Source organism: Cygnus olor, chromosome 2 (assembly GCF_009769625.2).
Source record: "Cygnus olor isolate bCygOlo1 chromosome 2, bCygOlo1.pri.v2, whole genome shotgun sequence".
In the NCBI taxonomy this organism is placed as follows: domain Eukaryota; kingdom Metazoa; phylum Chordata; class Aves; order Anseriformes; family Anatidae; genus Cygnus; species Cygnus olor.
Window position 1 is genome coordinate 56,528,940 of NC_049170.1, and position 27,540 is coordinate 56,556,479.

At 34.9% G+C, this 27,540-nt stretch overlaps 1 protein-coding gene across 3 annotated transcripts in view; it reads right to left on the reverse strand.

Moving 5' to 3' along the window:
* The window catches only part of CNTNAP2 (contactin associated protein 2), a 1,166,415-nt gene that overhangs the window by 165,899 nt on the left and 972,976 nt on the right, over positions 1-27,540 (reverse strand). For all 3 annotated transcript variants that reach the window (XM_040547669.1, XM_040547670.1, XM_040547671.1), the window contains one exon: positions 20,737-20,864. In XM_040547669.1, the coding sequence (XP_040403603.1) occupies positions 20,737-20,864 (128 nt within the window). The remainder of the gene's footprint in view (positions 1-20,736; positions 20,865-27,540) is intronic.

A 27,540-nucleotide genomic window follows, 5' to 3' on the forward strand; every position in this document is an offset into this window, starting at 1 on the left:
ATGGACTGACTTCAGCCCCAACTCCCCGTTCCCCTGTGCCACTTGCGAGGAGGAGGTAGAAGAGGGTGGATGGAGGAGAAGGTGTTTTTAGTTTGCTTTTAGTTTCCCACTGTTCTAGTCTATTAGTGATAGGCAATGGATTATATTAATCTCCCTACATTGAGTCTGTTTTGCCTGTGATAATAATTGGTGAGTGATCTCCCTGTCCTTATTTCAGCCCTTGAGCCCTTTCCGTCATATTTTCTCCTCTTCTTTCTTTGAGGAGGGGGAGTGAGAGTGGCTATGGTGGAGTTCAGCTGCCCATCAGGGTAAAACCACCACAGAGCCAAGGACTATATTTTTATTATTTAAATGGTTCAGGTATTTTACAAAGAAATAATTAGAATAATATTGATGCTATTAGTTCACTAAATCATTACATTCTGTTTTAGATTATGGCATTTAAATCTTTGGTTAATGTTAAAAACGGCCATTAAATACTTTGCTGTACTGGTTCTGGTATTATTACCTCTGAGGTAGTCAATTTGGGATAACCTCTCCTGTATGAATTTAGATAAAGAAGTTAAGAAGATAAGAATAGCTGCACTATGTCATACTAAAGGTCTATCCAACTTTGCATCCTTCTACTCAGGACAGTGGTGGATGCCTAGGAATGAGTACAAGGCTAGGACAAGCTGATAGCCATGATCCGTGTGAATACTTTCTGAACACTCAGAGACCTGTAGCTCAAGCACTTTGTGATCCAGAAGAAGCATCAGTATATTTAATAACTGTGGGTGCATATTTCTTATTTGTTTATCCCTTTTGTAATCAAGTACAATCCTAGCATCTGCAGTGTCCTGTGGCAAGGATTCCCATGACCACTGGCTATGGTGTGAGGGAATACTTGTGTTGCAGTTACCTCTACTGAGGCTCATGAAAAATCAAAAGATACTTTCAGAAAGAATACTGTTCATATATTAATTTGGGAAATTGCAACTTATCTTCATTAATTTACCTAGTAATTTCATGTTGTTCATCTGACTTTGAGTTCTCCATGTGCCATTGAACACTGTGTACTACAGCTCTAGAAGTCAGCAGCAAGTAAACTTGCTTGTATTTAAAAAAATGGCTTTGGAGCACTTTGGGATTAAAACTACAGCTTAAAAATACAAAACTACAGCTACTATATTGCTAACAGTATACAAATGTCATGTGAGTATATTATGGTGAGTATGCTTTACATTTTTATTTTATAACTCATGTTGAACTCGACAATTCTCATAGCTTTTCCTACATTTCAGGGAGCTTTTGTGTGTGAAAAAATAAAATACATATTAATCTGCACTTTGCACAATGTATAATTAAATTCATATAGTACCCTGGAAACAGTTTCATAGTAGAAACAGTATTCTTTTACCATTTTTTTTTCCATATTATAATAAAAATTGACAAGCTGCATTCTTCTAATCTGAAATTCTGCCAGTGAATTTGTTTTCATGTTATCCTAAACAAAACCAAAAGAGCAGCATGACACTGAGTGATTTCCATTTCCTTTTGAAATTAGAATTCCAGAAACTTTTAGTATATTTTTTTTATTTAAAACATATTTAGACCAACTGAAGAAAGGGATCCCAATATGCGATGGAATAGAGGATAGAATGCAAGGGAACAGCACAAAGCTGCACTGGGAAGGTTCAGACTGGACATTAGGAACAATTCCTTTACCAAGAAGATGGTCAAACATTGGAACAGGAGTCCTAGAGATGTGGTTGATGCCCCATGCCTGTCAGTGTTCAAGAAGCATTTGGGTAATGACCTTAGTAATATGCTTAACTCTTAGTTAGCCCTGAAGTGGTCAGGCAGTTGGCTGAGATGACTTTTGTAGGTCCCTTCCAACTGAACTACTCTATTATGTTCTATTCACCCTTCTCATCTTCCTTTTTGCTAGGCTAAGCAAAAGTTATGTGCTCAGCAAAGCTAATAGAGCTGTCTCCAGATGGTTCATCTCTGATGCTTGATGAATTGAAAGTTGTTGCTACACTTTGTCTCTCCTGATGAAAACATGTCAGTCCTGAAGGTGATTTCTCACCTTATAGACAAGGCTGAGAACAGGAGAAGATTTAGCACAACAATATGAACTGTTTTTTTTTAACCACGAAGCCCTTTCTGCCCTCCAGCTCTCTATTAGTATTCATTTCTTTCGAGAAGTCAGAGGATGTTCTGTTACTACTGGTTTACTCTTCTGTAAAAACGAACTATACTGAGACAAAAAAAAAAAAAGAGAAAAAAAAGAAAAAGAGAGATCATGAAGGAGTGGTGGAGATGAATGATGAATTGCTATGGACTGACTGCAACCCCCATTCCGCATTCCCTTGCACTGCTCAGGGGGGGACGTAGAAGTGGGTGGATGGGAGGTAATGTTATTTTACTTTGCTTTTAGTTCTCACTGCTCCAGTCTGTTAGTATTAGGCAATAAATTATATTAATCTCCCTACATTGAGTTTGTTTTGCCTGCGTGATTGTTGAGCGATCTCCCTGTCTTTATCTCAACCCTTGAGTCCTTTTCTGTTGTATATGCTCCCCCTCTTCCTTTGAGGAGGGAGAGAGCAGTTGTGGTGGAGTTCAGCTGCCTGTAAGGGTGAAAACACCACAGAGGGTGCAAAGAGGACAGAGCCAGGTTCTTTTCAGTGGTGTCCAGTAACAGGACAAGAGGCAATGCACACGGAGTGAAACACGGGAGGTTCCTTTTGAACATCAGGAAGTGTTTTACTGTGAGGGTATTGGAGCACTGGCACAAGTTGCCCTGAGAGGTTGTGTAGTCTCCTTCCTTGGAGATCTTCAAAAGCCACCTGGACATAATCCTGGGCAACCTGCTCTAAGTGGCTGTGCTTGAGTAAAATGACCTCCAGAGATCCCTACCAACCTAAATCATTCTGTGATTCTGCAATCTTTATGACAAAAGATTTCTTTTAAGATTTTTAAGATTTCTTCTAACTGTTACTGGAGTAGTAGAAGACTTAAAATAGCATTAATATGAGTAATTCAAAATGCACTTAGTACACATATTTTAAAAAGAGGTTAGAGTTTAAATGGTACCTGTAGGTCAACTAGCTTTGTTGGTGCATGTCTTTTCTATAAATTGTAGGTGCAACTTCAGGAAGCAGTATAACCACAGGGTTAAAACCACAAAATACCTCAATCAATTCATATCAAAAAGTAAGGCTATTGGAAAGCCAACAATATCAGTTCTAGCTTTACACCTGGTAAACCTATTTAGAGTAGTCTAAAACAACTTCTATTTGACTCTATCCAGATTAGTATAATAAATCAGTTTAATGCTGACTAATGGGGCTATGCATACCTATCTTTAATAAATGCATAGGCATAAGAAGTAAGATAGTACTTTTTTTTACAGGCAGCATAGAATCAACAGGGCTATGTTTTCACATGACATGCTGTACAAAATTATTAGATGAAACAAATAAAAGAAACACAAGCAAACAAAAGCAATCAAACATGCTCAATTGTCAACTTATTTATACTGCTCTTTACATGAAATTCTTCCTCAATTTTATGGAACCAAGCAAAACCTAACATGTCTCCAAATTGCTAGTTTAGCTCAGCTTAACCTACAGCAGGATCCTAGATGATCCCTGGATCCCCCTTCTCTCTACCTCTTGAAACTTCCACAGGAGACCTAACACTCCAAAGAAAAGTAAAATTCTATATACCTGAGAGTACAGAAATATAGACTTAGGTAGGCTAAACATTACAACTCACTTGCCTGCTCCCTGATCTCATCCGTCAGTATGTAAACTGTATTTCCTATACAAGCCATCCCCATGTCCTGATACACAGTTGAATGTAATAGAAATATTCAGTAATCTGTACCACCTATATCTAAGATGGTAAGAATTATTATCATATTGAATAGCATCCTATACCATTAATAATTATGCTGAAGTAAATTATTTGCGAAATAAGGCAGAACTTGCTGGATTTGATTATCAGTGATTTCTTTGGCACACAGTGTTAGTGAGCAGGCATTAGACCCCTTTGTTTTCTGCATGACTGTGACCAGACTGGAAAGTGATGGGGTCAGGATGAAGAGAAAATCAAATGGGATGCAAGCAAAGAGGGAGGGGAAGCAGGCTGTGGTGCAAGATGTCTTGGCTGTGATACTGGTTTCCATAAACATACCAGCAAAAATATATATTTTTTTTTAATGGGTGGAGTGATTTCTTTCATAAAGGAACCATAAATTTTATGTCTGGACCTGCTATGGGGGCAGAGCAACAAACCTCAGTGCCTCCTTTAGGATATATTACAAAGTTATGTCTAAGGATTCAGCACTAGTATGACCAGGAATGTGGTCACACTGGAAAACTTTCATGCATCATGTTAGAAGCAGTCCTATGGCTCTGTGTGCAGGGAGGGCTACAACTGATAACCGTTTTGTGAACTAAATCTTCTTCATATTATTTTCAGTCCCTTGGGTTCTCTCTAAAGCAATCTCATAAATTATATCAGGCTTCCTAGTGCTTGGGATTTTTAAAACTGTGAATTCAACTTTCGGTTTGGTGATAAGCATTAGAAATCTTAACTTGAGCTTAATGATGTTTTTCATCAAGTAATGGCTATTTGAGTTCCCCTAGGAGCTCTTCTCTATATTTTCAAAGCTCATATCTCTTCTGGCCGCCTTCATGTCATGAACAGTGTTTTCTCTGTTCATTTACAGACTGCTGTGCAAAAAGCAGCCTCTGGAAATGGCTGGCATGCGGCATATAGTAGTCTACAAATGTGATAGAAAAAGATAACATTAAACCTTTTAAAAGCTACTGGAAGCCCTGCTATTTGCATCTGTTCCTTGCAGAAACAATCTGATGCCTTTCAAACTGAGAAGTTAAACATCTCCAATGCTACCAGACATTTCCTATCGCCTATTTGGTTATCCTAACTGGGTACTTCCTGGCAGGCCTATTGCTCCACTGTGTGCTACTAGGGGAAATATCACTTGGGAGGAGGCACAGAAGGGTGGTAAGTAAGGGAAGGAGCTGCATAAAGAAAATGTGATTTAAAGCCTCTCTTTTACAGGGATGAACACGCTCATGTTTAGAGAAGTTAGGGAGGAATTGGAAGGATCTGACCCCACTGAAGGTCAAGAGGAACTTGTGGGGTGTGTGAGAGCTGTGCGCAGCACAGACCCTTCTTGTGTCAGGGCACTGCCTGAAGGCTGGAGAAGGCAGCATTTCAGGGGCTCCACTTGCTAATCCCATTGCCTGTTGCTAACCCCCAAGGATGGTCTATGCCTAAAAGCTCTATGAGAGCTCTCACTGTTCAATTTATTTCAGTATATGTGATAATTTAATTTCCCATCAAATATTGCAGGGAGTATGCGTATTTGTCCTATTGTGCTATTTCTACCCACAATGTGTGTTTATTCATTACCCACTCAGCTATTTGTCTTTAATTAGTTCCTCAGCTGAGTACTTCAAGCTGTGCAGTGCATGTCTGGAATGTTTCTTGTTTTACTAATGAATTTAATTTCAGGAAAATCCTTGATCGTAGCTCAGCCACTATGAACTACTGACTCTTCATATGTAAATAAAAGGGAAGAGATGTGGAGGGCCCCAGGCTTGCTTTCTGTGATGAGTGATGATGTCTACTTGCCTAACTCTCTTCAAGAGAGTGAGTACAAGTAGGAAAGAGGGGACAAGGCATGAGGTAGAGAAATAAATCTACAACATAAGCCATCATTTCTCTAAAGATTTTTCATTTCTCTAAGATTTTTCCTGGATCCCTAGCAGTATCCGTGCTGCTAATTATAAAGGAATAGAAATGCTTGAGATTGACTTCAGGTAAATTCTAAATTTGGCCATGTAGAAGTAGAATGATTATATTTAGCATTTGAGTAACCTGAATGGTATGAATGATTGTGATCAGATTTTTGTAGAAAAATGGAACTGGTACTTGGAAAGTCTACCAGGATGATTAGCAAAAGGAAAACATTTTACAAAAAATGAATTAGAAGAGTTTGGCTACATTAGTCTAGATAAACAAAACATTGTGAGGAGTCAAGATGGCACTTCATGAATATATTTTGGAACTACTGATTAGGAAGTAAGACGTTTTTGAGAAAAAAGATTAGTATAGGTACAAGATCAAAAGGGTATAGATTGAATATGAATACATGCTGATTGCAAATTAGAAGTTGTTTTCTACCTGTCTAAGGAGAGACGCTCTGAAATACTTTTGCAAACAGGAGACTTACAAGATGGGATTTTGTTAAGTTTATGGAAACGATTGTAGGATAATTGATGGAGAAAGGAAATGCAGCTCCTGATATATATCCTCAGGTCTCTGGTTTGCTAGAATGCCCAAGAGATGTTAAGGAGAGACTGAATTACTCTTTACAATGTATTAATAATGTATTGTTTCCAGATTGCTGAGGACCATTAAGGGGTTATTTTTGGGTTGATATTTCCCCTCCTCTGAACACTACAGATTTGTGATTGCTAGACACACAAATGAAGTGCTGTAGTACTCTGAATCATGCTAAAGTCTCTCAGCTGTTTGGCTATGTGTCCAACTCAAAGTTAAGTCAATTAAATGTAGGGAATAGGAAGGAACAGGAATAATCCACAAGATTAGATTGTTTTTGCCATTCTAGGATCACCTTGAATTTTCTATATTTAACAGATTCCCTGTTATATCAATAACCTTAGATACTGTTGATGTCCTAGGCCCTTTCTCCTGCTTTTGTTTTTCTTAGGAGTTTGACTTTTACATCTTATGATGGCTCTCAGCTTTGTGACAGGACAAGGAGAAACATTTTATGGCGTATGGTGGATAACAACACTTTGCATACCAGTTTTATTGACTCTGGAATATTTATTTATCACCTAAATCCCTTTCAGTAAGATGTTGGAGAGACAAGTATGGCAATAGTGTTCACTTCATTCACTTAATATATTTTCAGATTTAGAAAAAAAAAAAAAAAAAGAGTGGCTGTAGAAATCTCCCCCTGAAAGTTTAGGAATAACTCTTGCTTAATCATTCTTCCGTTCAGCAATGAATCACATTTCTCTGAGCATACTGAGTCAAGAAGAAACCCTCTTTCAAGCCACGTTCATTACACTTTTAAGAATTTTATAACTTTCATTTGAACTCTTATGGAATGGGCTTGTTATTCAGAGGTCAGGTACTGGAAAGAAATTGAATTGCTATGACATATTTCATAATCACAGGAAATCTTTCTTCAGGAAATTCTCATTTCCTATATACTGTGAATTTAATATGGCTATTCTGCTCAGGTTCTCATGTTGTATTCATGTATTCATTAGTAACTGCACTACCATATGTCGGGTATGTCTTTTTTTTTTTTTTTTTTTTCTCAACCATTTCCCCATGGGAGAGACTGAAGAACAAAGGACCAAAAGTACTTCTTGCATCTGGAAAAGATTTTAGGGAATTTTTTAGTGATGTTTCATTCCAAACCGCCTCAAGCTGGTCTCAGTGGCCTCTCTTTCAATAAATATTATGTCTGTGCCCCAGAAAAAATGCACTGTCCCTCTCTAAACAGGCAACATCACATAGGAGTTTCAGATAGACGCCCTACAGCCTGGTTGCTAGGGCATCTGAAAACAAGTACCAAAACTTGACTTTGAGATAAGCCAGTTCATAGTGCAAGGATTAGCCAATTAGTCCTTTTTTCTATTCCAACCTGTAATATAATAAATATAAATAACAAATAAATATAATAATAATATACAATACATATTATATTATATAATATTATCAATTATTACAATCAATATTAATTATAATCAATTATTAAATTAATAATATTATTAAATACATAATATAATAAATATGAATAACAAATATAATAAACCTGTTTTATACTAGCTTCAATTTCCTAAGTTTCATGTTCAAGTTTTCTACATTGCTGTAATTCAAGAAAGAGATGGAGAAAGCATGAATAAGCTCAACATATACAAACATTTTCGATGATGACAATCATTTTCACACGATAGCATAATCAAAGAATCTCAAAGAGTCATAAAATATAGATTGATTTTGCCAGTTGATAGGTGAGGTTTCAAGTCTGATTGTGTGGCTGCAAGCTTTTGAGAGTATTTATCTTAGGCTATCTGTTCTCCACATATGATTGGCTGTGCAAACATAAGACCACCTGCGTATAATAATTTGTTTGTGGTGAACACAGTATTAATAAATTTAAGTACCACCTGCATTTTTCAAGTATTTGTGTCATTGCTGCGTGACCTGTGGTGACAATACGGGCAATACAAAGGCAATTCATGACTTCAGAATGGGTAGAGGAGATGGATCCCTTCACTAGTCGTAGGATGTATTCATTCAGGAATTAATCAAACTGTTTTATCTTCTGGGATCCTGCCAACATTTACCAACAGGACAGGAGTACCATAATCAATAGCACTGACTGCTGCTGAGTTGTTTAGGGAGATGAGTAGTTTTTTTCCATCTACTGTGTCAATGCTAGGTGGGACATTAATTAAGATAAACTTGTAGTTGACCTCTCTGCTAACACCTCTCTGGCCTTACAGGGAAACAGAAGACTTGATGGTTGTCAGTGGCTAGAGAGAACTGCCATATGGGGAAACCTTCTGTGCAGGTTAGACTACTGTATGTTTGAAAGATGAAAATATTTTTTTCTCTAAATGACACTGACAACAATGGTATCAACACCATTATCAAGATTGTCCTTTACTACCCAGCACTAGGAAAGGTCTGACTTATAGATCTTTACTCACAAAAAAACAATCAGCATGTGACTGTTCATTCCTTTTCCTGATTAAAATGGTGTAATATATTTAACAAGCATAAAGAGACTGAAGCAGGTGATGTATGAAGAGAGCCTGAGGGAACAGGATTTGCTTAGTCTGAGAAAGACTTGGAAGGGAGCTAGTTGCTGCTTTCACTGCCTGATAGGTAGTTCCAGAGACGAAAAATCCCATCTCTCCTCAGAGATGCAAATCAAACAATCAAGATAACAGTCACAGATTACAACACAGAAAATTCCCACTGGATATAAGAAAAATATTTTCACAGTTAGAGCAGTTAAGCACCGGAACATGTTGCCCACAGAGACTGCAGAAACTATATCCTCAGAAATTTTCATAGAATGAATAGAAAAGTCCCTACACAAACTGATCTGGGTTAGAAGTTAGTCTTGATTTGAGCAGGAGATTTTTACTAGATGACCTCAGGAAGTCCCTTCCAACTTCAGTTAACCTATGATTCTATGATTCTTGCAAAGCATTTTATGTTTCATGATCTTTAAGAATTTAATGTCTTGCTCTGGATTGTGAGAAAGTTATAAAGCAATTCTCAACAATAGAATAAAATGTTGCTTTTATTCTGTGTCATCGTCCTATAATTTTTCTGACTGGAAGGTAGAATGTTCTCTGCTTTTTGAATAATTGATTTATTGTTGTGTTAATTGCTTTATTGTTGTGGCTTTTGTACATCTTCTTTGAACAACTGGATCCTCCCTCACTCCCACTCCTGTGCCTTTGAACAACATGATCCATAAAATACAAAAGATGGTGAAAAATTTTTATCAACTAAGTGGTAAAAACAGAAATAAGTAAAATAATGAAAGTCCAGACATTTTGATTATTTAACTGTTCAAGCAGATCATCTATTAAAGGAAAACCTCAACAAAACACATTTCATTCTTGTTGCCAGGGAAAGTTGTTATTTTTGGTAACAACAGTATACCTATCTGTTGAGCTAACAGTTTCATATGCTGGTTTCCATTCTTGTCAAATCCTGACTATTGCTTAAATGTCTTAATTTTATTTGTTTGTATCCTGGACTACTATAGATTTTCTGAGATTGGGTTAGATGCAATGCACTATATGACAATAATATATTTATTTAGTAACTTACTGTCCTTCCAGGATCCCAAAGTTACCTTATAATATCATGGAGAACAGCCAGATTAGCTACCTGAAATATAATGTACGCACAGAAAATAAGAGTTCAAACATGGTAGTATATAGAGAGACAAACTTCAGAATATAAATATTCATATGAATATTCAGAATGGAGGGGGAAAATATCAGTTATTCACCTTTTAATTTGAGCTGTAGTGAAGATACTGAAAAAATGCTTATTTTTAGTTTACAAAAGCTATAGCTCACAAGTCTCTTTCTTGAAAGTAATTACTTTCTGTTTAAAGAAAGGAAAAGAGTGTCCCTCCCATGAATCAAATGTTTCATTTAGTTATGTATTTTCTAACAAAACTTTTGCATTGTTACAAAACACTAAAGCTTTTGAAAGTTCTGAAAGAAACTGAATTTTTTTTTGAAAGTGTTCATGAAATATAAGTACATTCAGCTGATTTTTTTGGGAAAGTTTTACCCAGTTTTGGACATTTAAAAAGTCTTTTTAATTCAACACCTATTTATATATGAAATAGAATTAAACAGTGACATAAAGATTCTTTTTTGAAATGTTAAAAATCAAAGTCAAAATGATGTCCTAGTATCAATCAGCATTGGACTTGATAACATGTTCAGTTTCAGATAACTTTGTATGTTTTTCAGTGTTGGTATGGCAAGTGTTTCTGAGAGTTTCTCTCCTTTTGGGGTGGGAACTTAACACATTGCAAAAATCCCTTTTTTACCATGTTTTTGGAAGCATCTTGGCTTTCTTGAAAGGTATGCTACCAACTATGGGTGAAGTCTGCCTGTCTGCATATTAAATAAGAAGGTACAATAAAAGTTCATAACAATAAATCGTCATAGAAAATCTAAAATAAATTGTACATGAGTGAATGGGACATAGAAACATGAACTCTGTTCTTGGGCTAAAAATTGTCTTACAGCGACTTTAGTTCCTCACTTTCAGAAAGCAGAACTATTTACAATGTTAAGGCAAAAGTTTCCATCTACAGGATTTCATGAAACCAAGGGTAAATAATAGCATACGGATATAGCATGCACGTTGGAAATTGATTAATGAAAGTAAAGGCTGAACGGATTTTGAACACATAAGTCACTATTGCTTCTCTTTCCATAACTGTATCTGTGAAGGCTGTTCTATTGAAGAAAGTTGCTTTTCTCAATTTGATTAAATCACCTGTGCAGAAGATTCTGCACAAATGAGAGTTGAAATATGGGCATATAAAAATGTTAGAATTTGCTACTTAATATTATGAAGCTAAAAGCTTCATGATTCTGAAAGCTTAGCTAAGATTTTCCAAGTACAGATTGCTGTAAGGTCTTAAGAGTAAATGGATAGAACTGTTTTGAATTCCTTTAATGAGAAGAAAAATATGGTTTTAGAAGGTAAAGGATTTTTTTTTCACTCCATTTAATTCCACTTGAACTGATTAAAAGTTAAAACCTTGACTAAAATAATCAGTATTTTCCCTCCCCTCCCCTCCCCTTCCCCTCCCCCTTCCCGTAAGTCTTGTATTAAGACATAATTAGATGTAACATGGTTCCCTAGTAGAGAGACCATTGGTGCCAGTTTACAAAGCAGTGAGGGTCCTCAGCTTCTTCTTAATTAGTTTCTTTGGTGGTTGGGTGTTTCTTAGTGTTACTGAGTTGCTTTCTGTTTTGTGCTAGATGCTAGGTGCTGTGAAGTTAGAAGAGATCCTTTATAACTGGATATCCTCTGCTCTGCTGCCACACACTTTTCTATGTTTAAATGAGACTGAATTTGCATACTGACACATGGTGATGAAAGAGTCTGACCTTACTGTACTTCACCTTCAATCATTTTTTGCCTTTTTCTGCTCTTTCTGCTTTTTAAATGTCAGTCAGTACTGCAGGAATATACAGGCCAAAAGTATTAAAGTGAGAAAGAGTTTCACCTAAAAAATGAGCATAGATATTTTTCTCCATTTTAAACCTAATTTCTGAGATTATTCAGGTTTATGAGGTGAAATTTAAAAGTGACTATAAGTTTATGCATGTAATTGACAGGATTCCAGTAACTTCTCATTCCCCAATTTAATCTAAGGTTCTCTTAGTTCCTTACTGCTTTACTCACATCTCCTTCTCATCACATCTCTCTGCACTTTGGGAACTCTTTCATCATTTTATTTTCAGATTTTGTACCCTGCACAGTTTCTTTTCTTATTTTGCTGTAGGTAAGTGGTAAGATATTAATATGCATTACAGTCATATAGATGGTAAAATGTTGGAAATTATAATTAAAGCATAACTTTAACAGGATTTGAATTTAATATGAACAGCTACTGTATGTCATCTATCAGACTAACAAGTCTTTGCTTAAATTCCCTGGGAATTTAGAGACAATACTTTATGTGAAATGCTTCAGATACTTCTTTTTTTGTATTAAAGAAGATAAAATTAACCTGTATATAATCATAATGACGATGTGAATTTGAATAAAATTAGCTCTTAGTTGCATTGAATTCTATATATCTGAAACATAAAGCTCCTACCTCCTCTATGGAGTTTCACCCTTTTTTTCTTTTACGATCAGTTGGAGAATTGAACATGGGCATTGACTGCCGTATGTTCTCATTACTTCACCAAATACATAAAGAGAATATAATTTATTAGGGCCTTGAAATACAAACAAACTGCCTTCTGTAGATTATACCAACATACATATTTACAAAGGAGTGAATGCATGGGAGACTCAATTAATAGTAGGCAGGTCTATTCCTAACTTCTACCAGGTAAAATGCGTCTGCCACTGTCTGGTTTAAATTTCATGACAACTGTGGGAAGTGTGGAGATGTAAATTGAGCAATTGATTCCTTGTACCTAAATTCAATATATGTATAAAACAGATGTAATTTGCATTCTAAAAGACAGTAGAGAGTGTACAAAAAGTAACTGGCAGGAAAGTATGCAGTAAAGGATTAAATATATATCCACTAATAATAAATACTCAGGGCATACCCCTTTCAGGTCCTTAGGGACAGCAATGTAAATTTTACTCATAATGAAAATACACACTAAATTACAGCGTAATCTCTAATACTTTCATCCATCACCAGGCGTGGGCAAAAGTGGTGTAAGTTTTGCTTTTAATCAAACACTCAGACTCTACTAGATATTGACAAAGCTTGAAAAGATTTAAAAAAGAAGGGATTAAGCTGCATCAAGAGTCAATGCCTGCCATTAAAAGGTTCTCTCTTTTGTATATTCTGACAAGATCAGTCTCATATAAAGGGTTTCTTTTTTCTTTCTTGTTTTTGTTTGTCTGCCATGCATTATTGACTAGGTGATTTGGGGATTACTGACTGTATATGGCAGTGCTTTTTCCAGTTTGCCAAGATTATAATTTTCACTCTACTTTTCCTTTATTGTCTTGCAGTATTTGTAGGCATCCTGCTGCTTCAGGTAGACAAACAAGACATGTCAAAAAAAGGATGATGATTAAATTTTATGTGATCTGTATTTCTTCCTTCTCTGTAAAATGCATAGTGCTCAAGGGTAGGGTTTGCTCTCAGAAAGGAAATAACAGAATAAAACTTGACAGTGAGTGGGGTACATTAGAGAATATCACATATGACCTGTGAGTCAATGTGATTTATGATAAATTGTGTCACAAGTATTTATTCCATGAATACACTTTTATGCAAAGTTTCTACTGAAAGAGAGCTTTATGGACAAATTATAAACCTCAGAAAACAATGTTTTATGGTGAAAATGTTGACAGTTTATAGTCAGTGCATGAACACAGTGATAATGAGTTTTACCAATTATTTTTGTATGTAGAAAGAACTCTCAGTGATCCTTACAGTGCTGTAGAGACTCCCAACTCTCCTCCCAACTTTCTAAGCCAAAATTCCTCCCATTATACAAATACAAAGGAACGTGAGCAAAGTATCTAGAATGATTGACTCAGATTAAGATTATCACAAAGAAGGAAATATTTTTTTGGAATTTAAATAACTCCAGATGTACAAATTCAAATATTATCAACCCCCAAAAAACATCAAGACAATTCCAAGCTGATTTGCAATTCCAGAGACATTAGGTCTCCTCATTTTGGTACTGTCCACCAAGGACTAAAAAAGGTAGATCTTATCTTGCTGAAAATGTACATAACAGTGTTATCAATTCAGCTTGCATATTTCTGATTTATGACATCAGAGAATTCTTTCTGAATGTAATTATAGTGTGCCTGAGAGTTTGTTGCAAGTAAAAAGGGACGACAAAACTATCATCCCAAATGCCAGCATTTGGAGCACTTTGCTTCCTAGGAAGGGTATGACAATATGTGTAAGAGAAACCACCGGAGGAAATACTCTTTCTTATGGCTACCTTTGGATAGATTTTAGTGAGAAAGAGAAATGTCTTATGCAAACAATGGAAGTTTTGCAGCTCCTATTTTAAGAACAGGCAAAGTTTTATTCATAGTACCAGAAATAGCCTATAGTTTTATGAGATAACCAGCCATAGTCTGAAATTTACTGTGAGGTAAGAAAAGAAAGAGTTCTCTTAGACACATAAAGGAATTCCAGAAAATCTTTTTGGTACTGTTGAAAACATTTCCTCACCAATACTAAAATAAATTCAAGTTAAAATAAATAATCAAAGCAAAACAGGGTTAAAGGTAAACAGAAAGAGACAGACTTAACCACGGGAAATGAAGTTATTTGCCTTGGTTATTAAACAACAATCAGTTATTAAACACCTAATAGAATGTATGCTTACTCAGAAAGTTTTAGAAGGATGACCTAGTGATTCATTCTCTTCTCTTGCGTCTCTGAGGAAAGCAACCACATATGAAGAATAATCACAGCAATTTGATTAACTAAACTGGATGATCCCTATCCAAATCATGAGTGGACACAGTTACTTATTTTATCAACTTCAATAAATTCAACTGAAAAATCAAATAACTCTGAATTACTTTTATTATTATTATTATTATTTAGGCTGTTTTCATTGAAAAAAACCAACAAACACCCACTTCTCCTTTCTGCTAGTAGAATCAGAATGACTGTGACATACAGTGAGAACAATATTGTAGTGTTCTTTGGATGTATTTGTATCCCACTTGAATTACACTATGTACAGTCCAGTGCAACAAATAAATAAATACATGATGGGGCAAATAGCTGAGGAAATTCAGCAGACAAATTTTTAAGATTATTAAATGCAGCTACAGTTACTGGGAAAAAACAGTTAAATTCTTAAATGGATCAACTGTTGACTTGTATTTACCATACTTATTACAGCTGATTGGGAAGTCATAAAAAGTTCATAAAAATAAATGTATATACATATATCTAGCAATAAAAGCAAAATATGGGGATATACAGAAAAGTGTGGAGATTTTGATTAGTTTTCTAACCCAGGTAACAAAGAAGTAACTAACACCTCAGATGGGAATTGCTTAAATTTCAGTTATTTAATCCCATCATGCTTCCAGTGTAATCATTGCTTCAAAGGTTTCAAAAAGCAATTTTTATATTTTTGTATAAAAGATGAACTGTAAGCACTCAGACTTGATTTTTTTTAAAATCATTCATATTAATATTCATATGATAACATTTTCACTTCTAGAAACCTGTAATACAAATCACTGTGTTACTGTAACGTTATATAAGGTACAGTAGGAATAATTATCTTCTACTGAAATTACAGCTGGCTCTTTTACCTATTATAATTTTTATTTCATTTCATTTATTTTATTTTATTTATTTTATTTCATTTTTTTAAAATTTATTTTCTGGGATACTCTCCAGCTTACCTTACCTATGTATGTAACAATAATACCACTGCTGTCCTGATTATGTCAACACATTGCATATACTATTAGAGAATTGGCCTTGTTCATAGGTTTAACATGTTCCTGAAAACTGAAAGCTGATAGTAAGGCAGTGTTATTTTCTCCTGAAAATTAGGTGTTACCATTGAAAAACAAGTTCAAGATGTTGAAAGAACACACGTGAGGAAAAAGAGAAGACAACAAATTATTAGGTCATCCTTGTTAAATAGATTCCTTCTGCTATTAATTTATGTTTCTGTTTAGCACTTGCTTCAGAGATATTCTATGACAAAGAGCTACTCTGTTTGACCCCACATACAGAATGCAATGATAAAAAATAATATAAAATCGCTGGGAAAAAAAAAGTTTTCAAATTTTTTCAACATGTCAGACTCAGCTGAAACTAGCTGGAATAGATATCCTGCCCTTAGGACAATATAAGGTTAGGTCATTAGTGTTCTGGGAAACCTATTGGAATATAATGAAAATGGGCTTGGCATATACACGGATAACTAAGTTTATTTTTCATGACAAAAACAGTTCTGAGTCAACAAACTGAACATGTGGTACATAGGAAGTATTTTATTGAAGGAATACAAAAGACACATTGCCAAAGCATATGAGTAATGACCCTGGCAGTTGCTGTCTTTTTTAGATATCTATAGGGTGGTTTTAACACAAATCCATAGTCACCGAAAATACCTATGTTCAAACCACCATCTGATTAATTAAGCCAACTCTATTAGAATGCTCCAACAGGAAATAAAAGAGTAAAACCAAAAGTGATTTTTAGAAGTGAAAGAAACAAAGTATCAAATTGCAAAAGGAGTAATGATAAACAATACTCAAAATCAATGAATAAGAGCTCAAAGTATATTTCCTTAGACAACACACACAAGCAGTCAAATGCACACAGACAAAAACAAAATCAATGCACTGATATAAGAATCAAGTTTTGATTAGTTCTTGAATTTCTGTCATCTGTCAAGGAGACGTTTTTGTCTGTCACTGCAGATCCTATGTGAACAGTGCTGTTACTGGACTTTATGAAACCTTGGCTTACAGAGAACCATAGTCAATGCAGCTGCTTCTTCCCATTTTGAAGATGGAGATGGAAAAAAATGTAAATCTGAGATGAGTAAAAAACATCTTCCCCTTAAATTTTGTTTTTGCTATGGCAGAAATGAGACAAAAGGAAAACTGACTCAAAGAGAAAGGCAAATCCAGAGCAGAACAGTTAGCTTGTTTTCCTCTGGGCTTAGAAAGAGTACACTCAAATTAAAATGCTTGGAGGTCTTTGAGAAAAGTATACACTTAGCAGGCTATAAATATAGGAGATATGAGAACGCCAGTATTTTCCTAAGTGGACTGAAAAGAAACTCTTGAATGGTACCAAAAGTCTTGAAAAGGTACCAAAAGTCACAAAAGTAATTTTGATTCAATATGATTACTGATGAAATCCCAATAGTAATAGCCCCAATCTTTATAAACTAAGCTCTTCAGGTAATCACTAGATCCATTTTTGCAGCCTTGAGCTACCACCTCAGACTGAACTTAGACAGAGAAAACCCAGCAATACTAGTGTTCTTCTCTAAGGGGAGAGGGCTTGAAGTGCCTCTTTGCATTACAGTGGAGTAACAAACAGATGGCAGATGGGCAGAGTCTTTCTAGGACTGACTGGGACAAAGACAAATGTGGTAGGACTGAGGAGTCTAGGTGCTAATACTTAAGTATTAGTACAACTGAAATAGGTCTGTCAAAGGATTTCTATCAATGTTTCAAAGATACTTGAAGAATAAAGCTGATTACTTAGTGGCTCTACATAGGCCCTTTTTATCTATGTCCTGCACAGGAAACATTCACTTCACAAAAACAAAAAGTTACCCTAATCCAATATTGCTATGGAGTCTGAGGACTGGGAAATTCTAAGTTACTCAGATACGCGTTTTTATTGTTTCCATTTTTACTCCAGCTCAGTTTAGAGGAATTTAAGAAACTGTCAGGGCAATTCTGTATGTATGAGGCCCTTTTTCCTGACTACCTTTTAGGATACAGGTAGTGTATTGTGAGGTGCAGTCAGTTATGAAAAATAGTTCTGTAACACAAAGATAGATAATGATGTATGGCTAAGTTTTCTGATTTTATTTCCGAGAATAGCCACAGTCCAAGTTTGCCCAGAACAACCTTAATCAGGTCATAAATCAGGGAATAGAAAAATGAAATAGTCATTTGTGGGACAAAAATAAAATCTATATTTCTGAAGGAAGAATCTCAATCTAGTAATTTTTTTTTGCAGTAGGAGGACAATTATAATTCAGCAATAAGTGCATTACATTTCTAAAGTTTCTTGGTTTGTGTAAGACAAATGGCACTGAGATGAATGATTTTCTGATTTACTTAGGTCAGTCAATAGAGTAAGAACGATTAAATGGTGTAACCACAGTTGTTTAATTAATTCCTCAAAAAAAAATCACCTTTCAAATCTCTCACATTGCTGATCAAAGGCCAGGCAGGATGGGTATGGGAGCAAGGTAACTGCATGACACAACACAGATTTTTACTTTCTTTAATACTTCTTGCCCTCAGATACAAAGGTTCCAGCTGGCTGTTCTTATAGACTTAACTGGTAAGGCACTCTTACCTTTTACAACTTCCTTCCAACCAGACCAAAAAACTGTATTTTTTCCCTAGTCTTCATACCTCCAGCTGAATTTATTTTACTACCTTTAAAAATAATACAGTGATAGCTGCATAGAAAATGCATGCAAATAAACTTGTGATGTGAAAAAAATATCAAGATCTTGAGTATAAATAATGTCAGTTTTGATGCATGTAATACATCAAGGCATGGATTAATTCTGTTTTATAAAATTCCTTTCCACAAACTGAACATTTTGGCTCTTTGTTCCCTTGGACACATTTTGAAAATTTTGAAATTTTCCCTAGGACAAAACACTTGTATTCCAGTAAGCTGTAATCTATGGTGAGACAGCAGTGGCCTGGGGTACAACAACTGCTGTATGTGATCAAGAAAGAACATAAAGGAGAATGCACAGGGAATATAAAATGGGAGCTTTTACTAACTGCAAGGGACTGCGATTTGTATTATCTCCTGTGAGAAAACTTATACTGGCTTCCTGACAATAATACATGGTCATGGAATTAAATTCAAATTTATTCATAGGCAAAATTTCTTTAAAACTACATATTATATCTGTAAAGTTCCAACAGAAAATTCAGTTAGACAGGGTGTTAGGAGTACACCCATTCAGTTCCCCAAGTAATAAAGGCTACTGTCCTCTCAAACGAGGTTTCATATGTACGAATATTTAGAAATGGCTCAGATTTCAGAGACTGATATTTATAGAACTCATATTTAGGCTATGAGGAACAAAGATGCAAGAAAGATGCTATTTGTTATTCCTTACTCATCAGTTGTAGGAGATTATTATGAAAATGTTTGTCAGACATAGTTGGGAAACATAGTGACCTGTGATTAATAAAACACCATAAATAACAAGCACCATATAGGTGATGTGAAAGTTGCCAAAACATCTCATGATATATATATATATATATATATATATATATATATATATTTTGGTGCTTGTTAGACATTGGATTCATTAGCAAAAGCTGGAGGGATCATTTCCTCCAGAAAGACCACAAACAAAAAAGGAAGCTAAGCAAACTCAAGTGTATCAATGAGCAATGGCCTACAGTTTTCTCGCACTGGACTGGGAGCCAGAAGACTGTCTTGTTTTTGTTCTTCTGTGACTGAGCAAAAATGTCCTCAGCTAGGATTAAATACATTAGTTTAAAGCAGGGATGATAATACTGCCTTAAAGTACTTAGAAATAGGCAAATGGCAAACATGTAGCTGTAATAAGGCAGATGAGGGAGGGCAAACCAAATCTATCCCTGTCAAGTCATGTTGGATGCTGGTTAGCACAGTGTTGTTCAGCTTGCATGCACTGTGCCCATTCCTTCAATATTTTTACATCACTGCAATCCCATAGGTTGATTTAAATGGGCTCTTCACTGACATCTGAGGATAGATTTTGTATCCGTTATAGATCATTCAAATATTAGTAACTGTAATTAAATCAGGCAACCTTTCCTTACTACACCTCTTGTAACAGAATGCACTTCAAATCTTCAAATACAGAGGATGAGTATAATCCTTGTGCCAATTGCACAATTAAGTTTTTAAAGTGTGGTTTCAAATGACCTTAAGCTCTGCTTTCAGTGGTGAATTTCACCTTCTGAAATAAATATATTGAAGTATTCAAATAGACTGAAGGAAGAATACAATCCTTCTAACTGCATTCCCACTTTTTTTGTGTATGTGAAGTAGAAATTTCATCCTTTATACTGATTTACTCTATCACCTGCTGATCAAATTGGAGGATGTATATCTCCTATACAGCTTTAGCCTGAAAATCAGGGACTGCTATAAAAACAAACAAGCAAACAAACAAACAAAAACAAACCCTTGTTTTACAAATAAATGTTTAGCTTTGATATGGTTAACACTTGATAACAATCTTGTTAAACTTTATACAGCTGTAAACACAGTTTACAGTGAAAAGTTTTGCCATCATGCTACTGTTTATACCCCATAAACAAAATTTACAGTGATATGCCTAGCAATGCTAATGGCGTTGACAACAGCGCTCAACAGAAGCACAGATGTTGAAAGATATTCTTTTGCCATCTATATCACTGTTTATATCTACATAAACTTAGTTGAATAATCAAGTTGCCACATTTACCATAAAAAAGACAAACATCCACATTTTAAAAGCAAAGATGAATAATTATACATGCAGTTACATAGATAAAAATTCTCAAAACACATCATGCTTCCATAGAAAAAGGTCTCTGACCAGACAACCACTTGCCAAAATTTGCATAGGGAATCTACAATATTACTAAATTAAAATTTAGCTTTTTTTTTCTACCCATGATTAAGTGGAAGAAAATTAGCCAACTTACTATCTCCTTGACAACGCACGGGACCCACAGATATCTTGGCTTCAGACCCAGGCCGGTCAATGTCTCCAACAACAACTTGACTCACTGGTAGGTGCTCTTTGTATGACAACATCCCAGTGTCTTTTCTCCTGAATTATAAGAAAGCAGTTGTGAAATACATAAAAATAGTTTGCTTCATCACGATTGTTGCCAATGAACTAATGCAATAATTACACCAGTAAAATGCTATCCTCTAAAAATTTGTCCCAAGTGACATCCGTTTGACTAATATATCAATAAATGCATTTGTTTACTGGAAAATGAATGGATAGCAGGTACACAGTCAGAGGAGCAGTTTTTGGCATGGCCTGTCCTGGATTCAGCTGGAATTTTTTGAGTCTTCCTGCTTTCCAGGCTGACCAGCTCCATAGTAGTGGGTAACAGTTTGCTGTTGATTTCTTTGCTGTGAATGGGAACACAAGTAAGGCTTCCTCAGGTGTCTTTGCTCTAGCTGATGACAGTTACTATCCTAATGATAAGACCTCTACATACCAAGGAAATAGTGTTTCTTTCAAATTTAATATTCTAGTATTATCTAAAAGAGAGATATTGAAGGCTAATTGTCTGAAAAGGCTTATCATGTTTGTCCTGTTATTTTTAACAATAAGTGACTAAGTCCCAAAATCTAAATTTGTGAATCTAACCATGAGTATGCAGCTACTCCTCAAATCCCATTTCAGTTGGTAAGATCCCTAAAATTTGATTTATAGTTGTGTAGAAACTCCTTGTCTCAACTACAGTGAGTAACTCAGTGTCTTTTTCATGCCTAGTTCAAATCACTATGCACTGATACAACATTTAGTCTTTATCATTTCAGGAGCTGAATACAGTTGGCATGTTGAAGGCTGTTTCTTCCAAATAGAAAATAAAACAAACCAAATTTAATTAGATACCTCAACTCTCAGTTACTGGGTTTTTGTTTATTTGTTTGTTTGTTTGTTTTTAACATAAAGACATGGAAAATGAAAAGTATCCACACCGGGACATAGAAGAAAAGCACTATACATTTTAACAAAAAAGAAAGTAAGAGGAAGTGTAATTAATTCATTTTTTTCCCTGCTTTGTTTCTAGCTGTACCTTGCCATGTTCTTGAGTATCTGAAGTAATCAACTTTCAGATCTAAGGTTCAGTTTCTTCGATCAACAGTAGCACAGGATGAAGGATGAAGTCAGGATCTGGAAATGATACTGAAGTGTAAAGTACCAACATAACTGGTAACTGGTAAAGATTTCAGAAACCTGGAAGTCTTTCATCTCTAACATAGATGATTCCATGATCTGACTCATTAAATTGCTAATAACTGGGAAGCACTGCAGGGATTTCAAGATCCGTGGTAACATTCAGAGTTTTCCATTAGCACAGACTCCAGTCAAAAGCCTCACTAGGTCCTTCTGAAGATATGAATTAAGAAAAAATCATCACATTTTCGAGTGACAGCTAATTGGAAGTGGTGTCTCTTCTCTGTGATGAGGGAGTAATTAGAGATTTAATTACTAGAGCTTTTCAAACAGTACATGTCTGTTTTCCTTAGCTGTATGTTCTTCCCCTTCAGAGCACATGCCTTTCTCCCTGGAACCTTTATATTGCAGAGATCATTAACTCTGTTTGGACACAGCTAGACCAGGTGCTATGAACACAGGTCAGCAAGGCTGTTACAGGGGACTGCTAAAAAGGAAGGAAAATGGAGAGAAACCCTCACAGCTTCTTTTGCAGATTGTGCTAGGTTGCACTTTTCATCTACAGGTTGCAATACACTTTACAGATGTTTCATTATCATAAATTTGGAGACCAGAGATATAAGAAAAAGGAGATTAAAGGACTTTCCATATAAGAAAGAAAAGAGGTAACAAAGCCAGGTATGAAGTCCTAATCTTCCATCTCTGTCAAAGACAGATATCCATAGGAACCACTCCCTTCTAATAGAGGATACATGTATATCATCACTTTACATTTTGTGAGATCTTCCTCTGAGACTGGCTTTCTCTGCTGATTGCTGCTCTTTCAAAGAATGCTTTATTTAAAACAAAGAATTCTTCAAAGTGTAGTAAAAAGTATTGGCATTCTTCTTATTTCATTCTCCTCTCACAGAAAGAGCTAATATTTCTGCTGCAAATAAGGATGTCAGAGGGCAGTCCTTTTCTTATTGCCAGTAACTCTTACCTCCTTTAAAGGAAATAAAAAGTAGTAATGATTTTCACCCTCTTCTTCATTGATCACGTTTCTACTCATTTTAATATTTTATTTGTGCACTTAATGATATGGTCATTTTAAAACAGTTGTCATGAAAATAAAGCTAAATATTACAGCTATTTTCTGGAATAGCTCTATTTTCTGACAATTGGTTTCTTGTCTCATCATTGTAGGAAAGGTGTTCTAGGCATTCTCCCCTGCAAAAGAACTGTTATTGAGTGGTGGGAGTACTAGTCTGAGTAGAGAAAAATTACTTGTCTTTTCTTCAACAGAACCTGTGTAGTTTGTTTTCTGTTAAAAAAAAAAAAAAAAAAAAAAGGATAATGATAGCTTTTGTCACCCCAGCCATGCACTAAAAAACCAAATACCTTTGAGAAACTAAGTGGCTCTTTTATGATTTTCAAAGGTACTTGTAGTTCCTCTGGACATACTAATCACTGCTGACAAAGTCAAAAAAGTTATAAACCGAAGACTGATTATAATGCTTGTCTTTGTACTACATATTTAGAAATAATCACAGCTGGAATACTCAGTTCCAAGAAGTGATAATGCTTCCACCAGTATCTAAAGATTTTTCACATTAAGAGGGTGAAGAGAGACTCTGAAGTTCTTCCTCACCAAAGAAAATCCCCTCAAGAGAATAAAGATTAAATTCAGAGTGTGTCATATTCCTGCTAATAGCCAAATGGGAGATGAAAGAATCTGATCAAATCCTGTAATTATTACCAGGAGATATCGATGAAATCTCTGTGTAATTTTATATTTCTAATTTTTGTTCCTATATATAACAGTCTGCAAAGTGCTTCAGGGTGCCTTTGAATGAAAGCAGAAGATATTAGTATAAGATTTATCATTGTTTTGATTAAGATCATCTACGTACTCTTTGCAAGCATTCTGTGGTATGGAAAGAAGAAATGCATTATGCATGTATCAGCAAATGACATATTCAAAGTAATGATAAAATTCTGTATTGCTATTAATTTGTTTATATAATGATTTTATACAAACAGACTTCTGACACCAGAGTTTTATTTATTTATTTATTTTCTTCAATTTTGTTAGACATCACTTAATTATCAGTCCAGTCCTACACAGGAGAAAACATAAAGAATATATTACAGGTAGGAATGGACTTACTTATAGAGATATGCTTACATGACCTGAGGAACTTGAATTGTTTTGAGAATATGAAACAAACAAACAAACAAAAAACCACATATTGGATTGAAACAGCTGTGTTAAGCATTTATTAATTATTAGTAGAGATTTGAAGAACACAAACTCCCAAGTATTCCCATTTAGAAAATATATAATTGTCTACCTCTCACAAGAACCCATATTGTAATACCTGAATTTCCATAATATATTTGAGAGACATTAAGCAGTTTAGTCCAGAAAATATCTGAAAATGAATATCTCTTAAAAAAAAAATCACAAAGGGTACAGCTGTGCCAAGTATTAATGCTTTCTTCAAAAATATCTAGCAATAATTTTATTTACGCTAGAACCACTAAGAAAAGTTAATATTACAGAGTATTTCATGAACAATGCAATTTTGGCAGCAGCACTAATAAACTGGAAGTGAGTTACTTGGAAATATGCGAACTGTAATTAACAGGATTAAAAAGATGGTAAACAAAAGCTAGGATTTAAGAGGAACTAGATAACTTTGGAAAGGTTTTGATGAAATTTACTTAACTGCTTTATGTACATACTAAGCAGCACAAGAACTGTACTTTCAGATTCACCCTATTCCAAGGGCTCTGCCCTATTTATGAATTGTATAGTGATAACAATATACTCTAGGCTGAAAACTTCTGTTCACACTTGAATTGACTGTTCTCATGGATTCTTATAGATCCCTTGTGCCTTTCCCACGTCTTGTCACTGCAGGCACCCTTATACATTAAGTTGGAGTTAATGACACCTCTGATTTGGCTGCCAAGGGGTATTATGGAACATTTCTCATTACTAGATGGGAACATAAAAAATGATGGAGAATCATAACTCAATTCTATTTTTTTTTCGTACTGACATTGGAAAGGCCGAGGTCCTATGAAATTTGCTGTTCTCATATTCGTAATAACAGAAGAAGAAGCTTCAACTCTTACAGTCAAAACTGATCTTAAGATAATTAAGCTTATTCTCCAGCATACAGGCAAAAAATGGAGGAGCAAAGTGCCATCAACCTTTTTGCATCATGCACTTAGTTACGATGATGTCAGATTTACCAAACAGAACATTTAGTAACAGGTGGTTTTAACAGTTTTTTTTTTTTTTTGGGGCGTGTGTGTGTGTAAGCAATGTGCAGACTCCTATGTGCAGACTGATGGGCAAAACAAGGGTTTTTAAGGGGCTGTTTCAGTGGTAAATGCAAAAGAAAAACAGGGAAGCAGTTCAGGTTATTATATATATATATTTTTTTTTTTTTTTGGAAAGCTGTCACTTCTTGAAAATCTAAACTATATAAAAAAAGGACTATCTCATCCTAGCACACAAATTACAAAAAATTACAGACTACATAAGCAAGTCCATTCTTTGACATTATTACTGAAGATAAATTATACTTAAGACATGATGTTGATGGTACAGCAAACACAAGTAATCCCTGCTAGAAATTAGAAAAGATTAAATAGATTAAATGATCTTAATACACATGCCTCATATTCACAAAAAAATCACACCAAGAGAATGACGAACTAAGTTAAGATATCTTCACTGATAATTAACTGTACAAGAAAAAAAATGCATTTAGCACAAGTCACTTAAATTCCTTTGAAGAACTTCAAAGTTTATTTTTTTCAAATTGACCAGTTCCAATTAGCTATGCAAAGGCAGGTTTAATTCACACTTTTTCCTGGGACTGAGACTTAGATCTCTTTCTCCACTTTATAGACCATCTATCCCTCCCCTGGCCTTTCGGCTGAAAAAGTTTTAAAATTGTATTAGAAAATAAATTTGCCCATTTGGACATGTCTCACATTTTATAATCCTGTAACACCAAGCCTTTTAATTAAAAAATCCAAGTTAATTTGAGTTATTATAATCATTATTTTGAGGATTATATGTTTTATTGGTGATTAGGTGATGTGTAAAGTATGTGATTTTCTAATTTTCTAATAAAAAAAAATCTAATTTAAACTGAAGCAATATTAGTTTGTTTTTTACATTTGCATGCATTTTTCATATATTCAAATGCTTTATAGTTAACATAGTGACTTTTAGTAATAAGAATTGTAACATTTTATTGTATGAATACTAAAAGCAGTTATCTAATGAAATGTATTTTTAACATCTGTACTATCGAATATATTACTGTAAGACCTATGCAGATATGTGATGAATTCTTTGTTTATTCTACTAACTGTCTATAAGCCTTTGGATCATGTCTAATCAAACTCTCAGACCAAATGTGCTTCAGCCAGCATTTTGCAAGGCACAAGGATCTGTACTGGAAAAAATATTAAAAATCTCAGAGCAGCAGCTTGGGGGTTTCATTTCTTGGACTTCTTGACAACTTTGACAGTTTTATTTTGTATGACTGAATAAGCTAAATAAAAATAATTGAGTATGGCATGACAAAATAACAGATGGCTATAGTTAATGCTGACTTCAGCCCATATATGCCTGTTGACTTCAGTAAGGTTCTAAAGTGCATAATTTAGTGTTGAATTTGGTCCAGAAAACTTAATGAAGAATGGGACTTAGTGCACCTAGAACATTTCTGAAAAAAATGGTTACATAAACTTTACCATTCCTCCCACCTTTTCGCTAGCATTTCCTGTAGAGTTCATCCAACACATACGCATATTCCTCCTACAACACTTAAACCAATCTATGCTTCACACAAAGTTACCATGCAGAACATAAGAGTGCAGTGATTTAGCTAACCTCTTCATTGCTTCTATAGCTACAATACACAATATTCTGGGGAAAAATCTAAGTTAAGCACGCCTTGGAACAGAGTGCTCGATTAGATAACTTCATAAAATTTTCGTGCATATGTTAAGTAGGTAGGCTCTGCCTTCCGAATTTGCATCTTCTGGTAAGCATTTTTGATGCTTATCCTCTCTTTTGTCTTTATATTTCAAACTATTGTTGGGATTGCTTATTCTTAATATAGATGATATCCCAGCCCTTTTACCCTTACTTTTCAGGTTCTGTGAAATAAAGATTGTTAGTAAGCATAAAGATGTCTCATATGAAAAATGTGGTATTCAGGTGTGTTTGGTTCTGCTTTCTGTAAAAAATTACAGTTATCCCACTTTTGTATCACAGGTGACATTTTGGGAAACAGAAAAATTACATTACTTGCTATCATCATATGGGAAGTAAGAGTACCAGCATCCTTTTTCTCAATAATAAACTATTTAAATAGCCAAGAAAAAAGACAAAAAAAAATGGGGAAAGAAATAATGTTATATACTATTACAAGTAAAATTCCAAGAGAATTTGCTATTCAGCTATTTATTTCCTTTCTGTAAGGACACCAACCAGGTACTGACTGATTTTTAAGAAAAGTTAGGTATTTGAGGTTATTTTTCAGTAAGTTCTTTCTGGTTTGAACTGAACTCA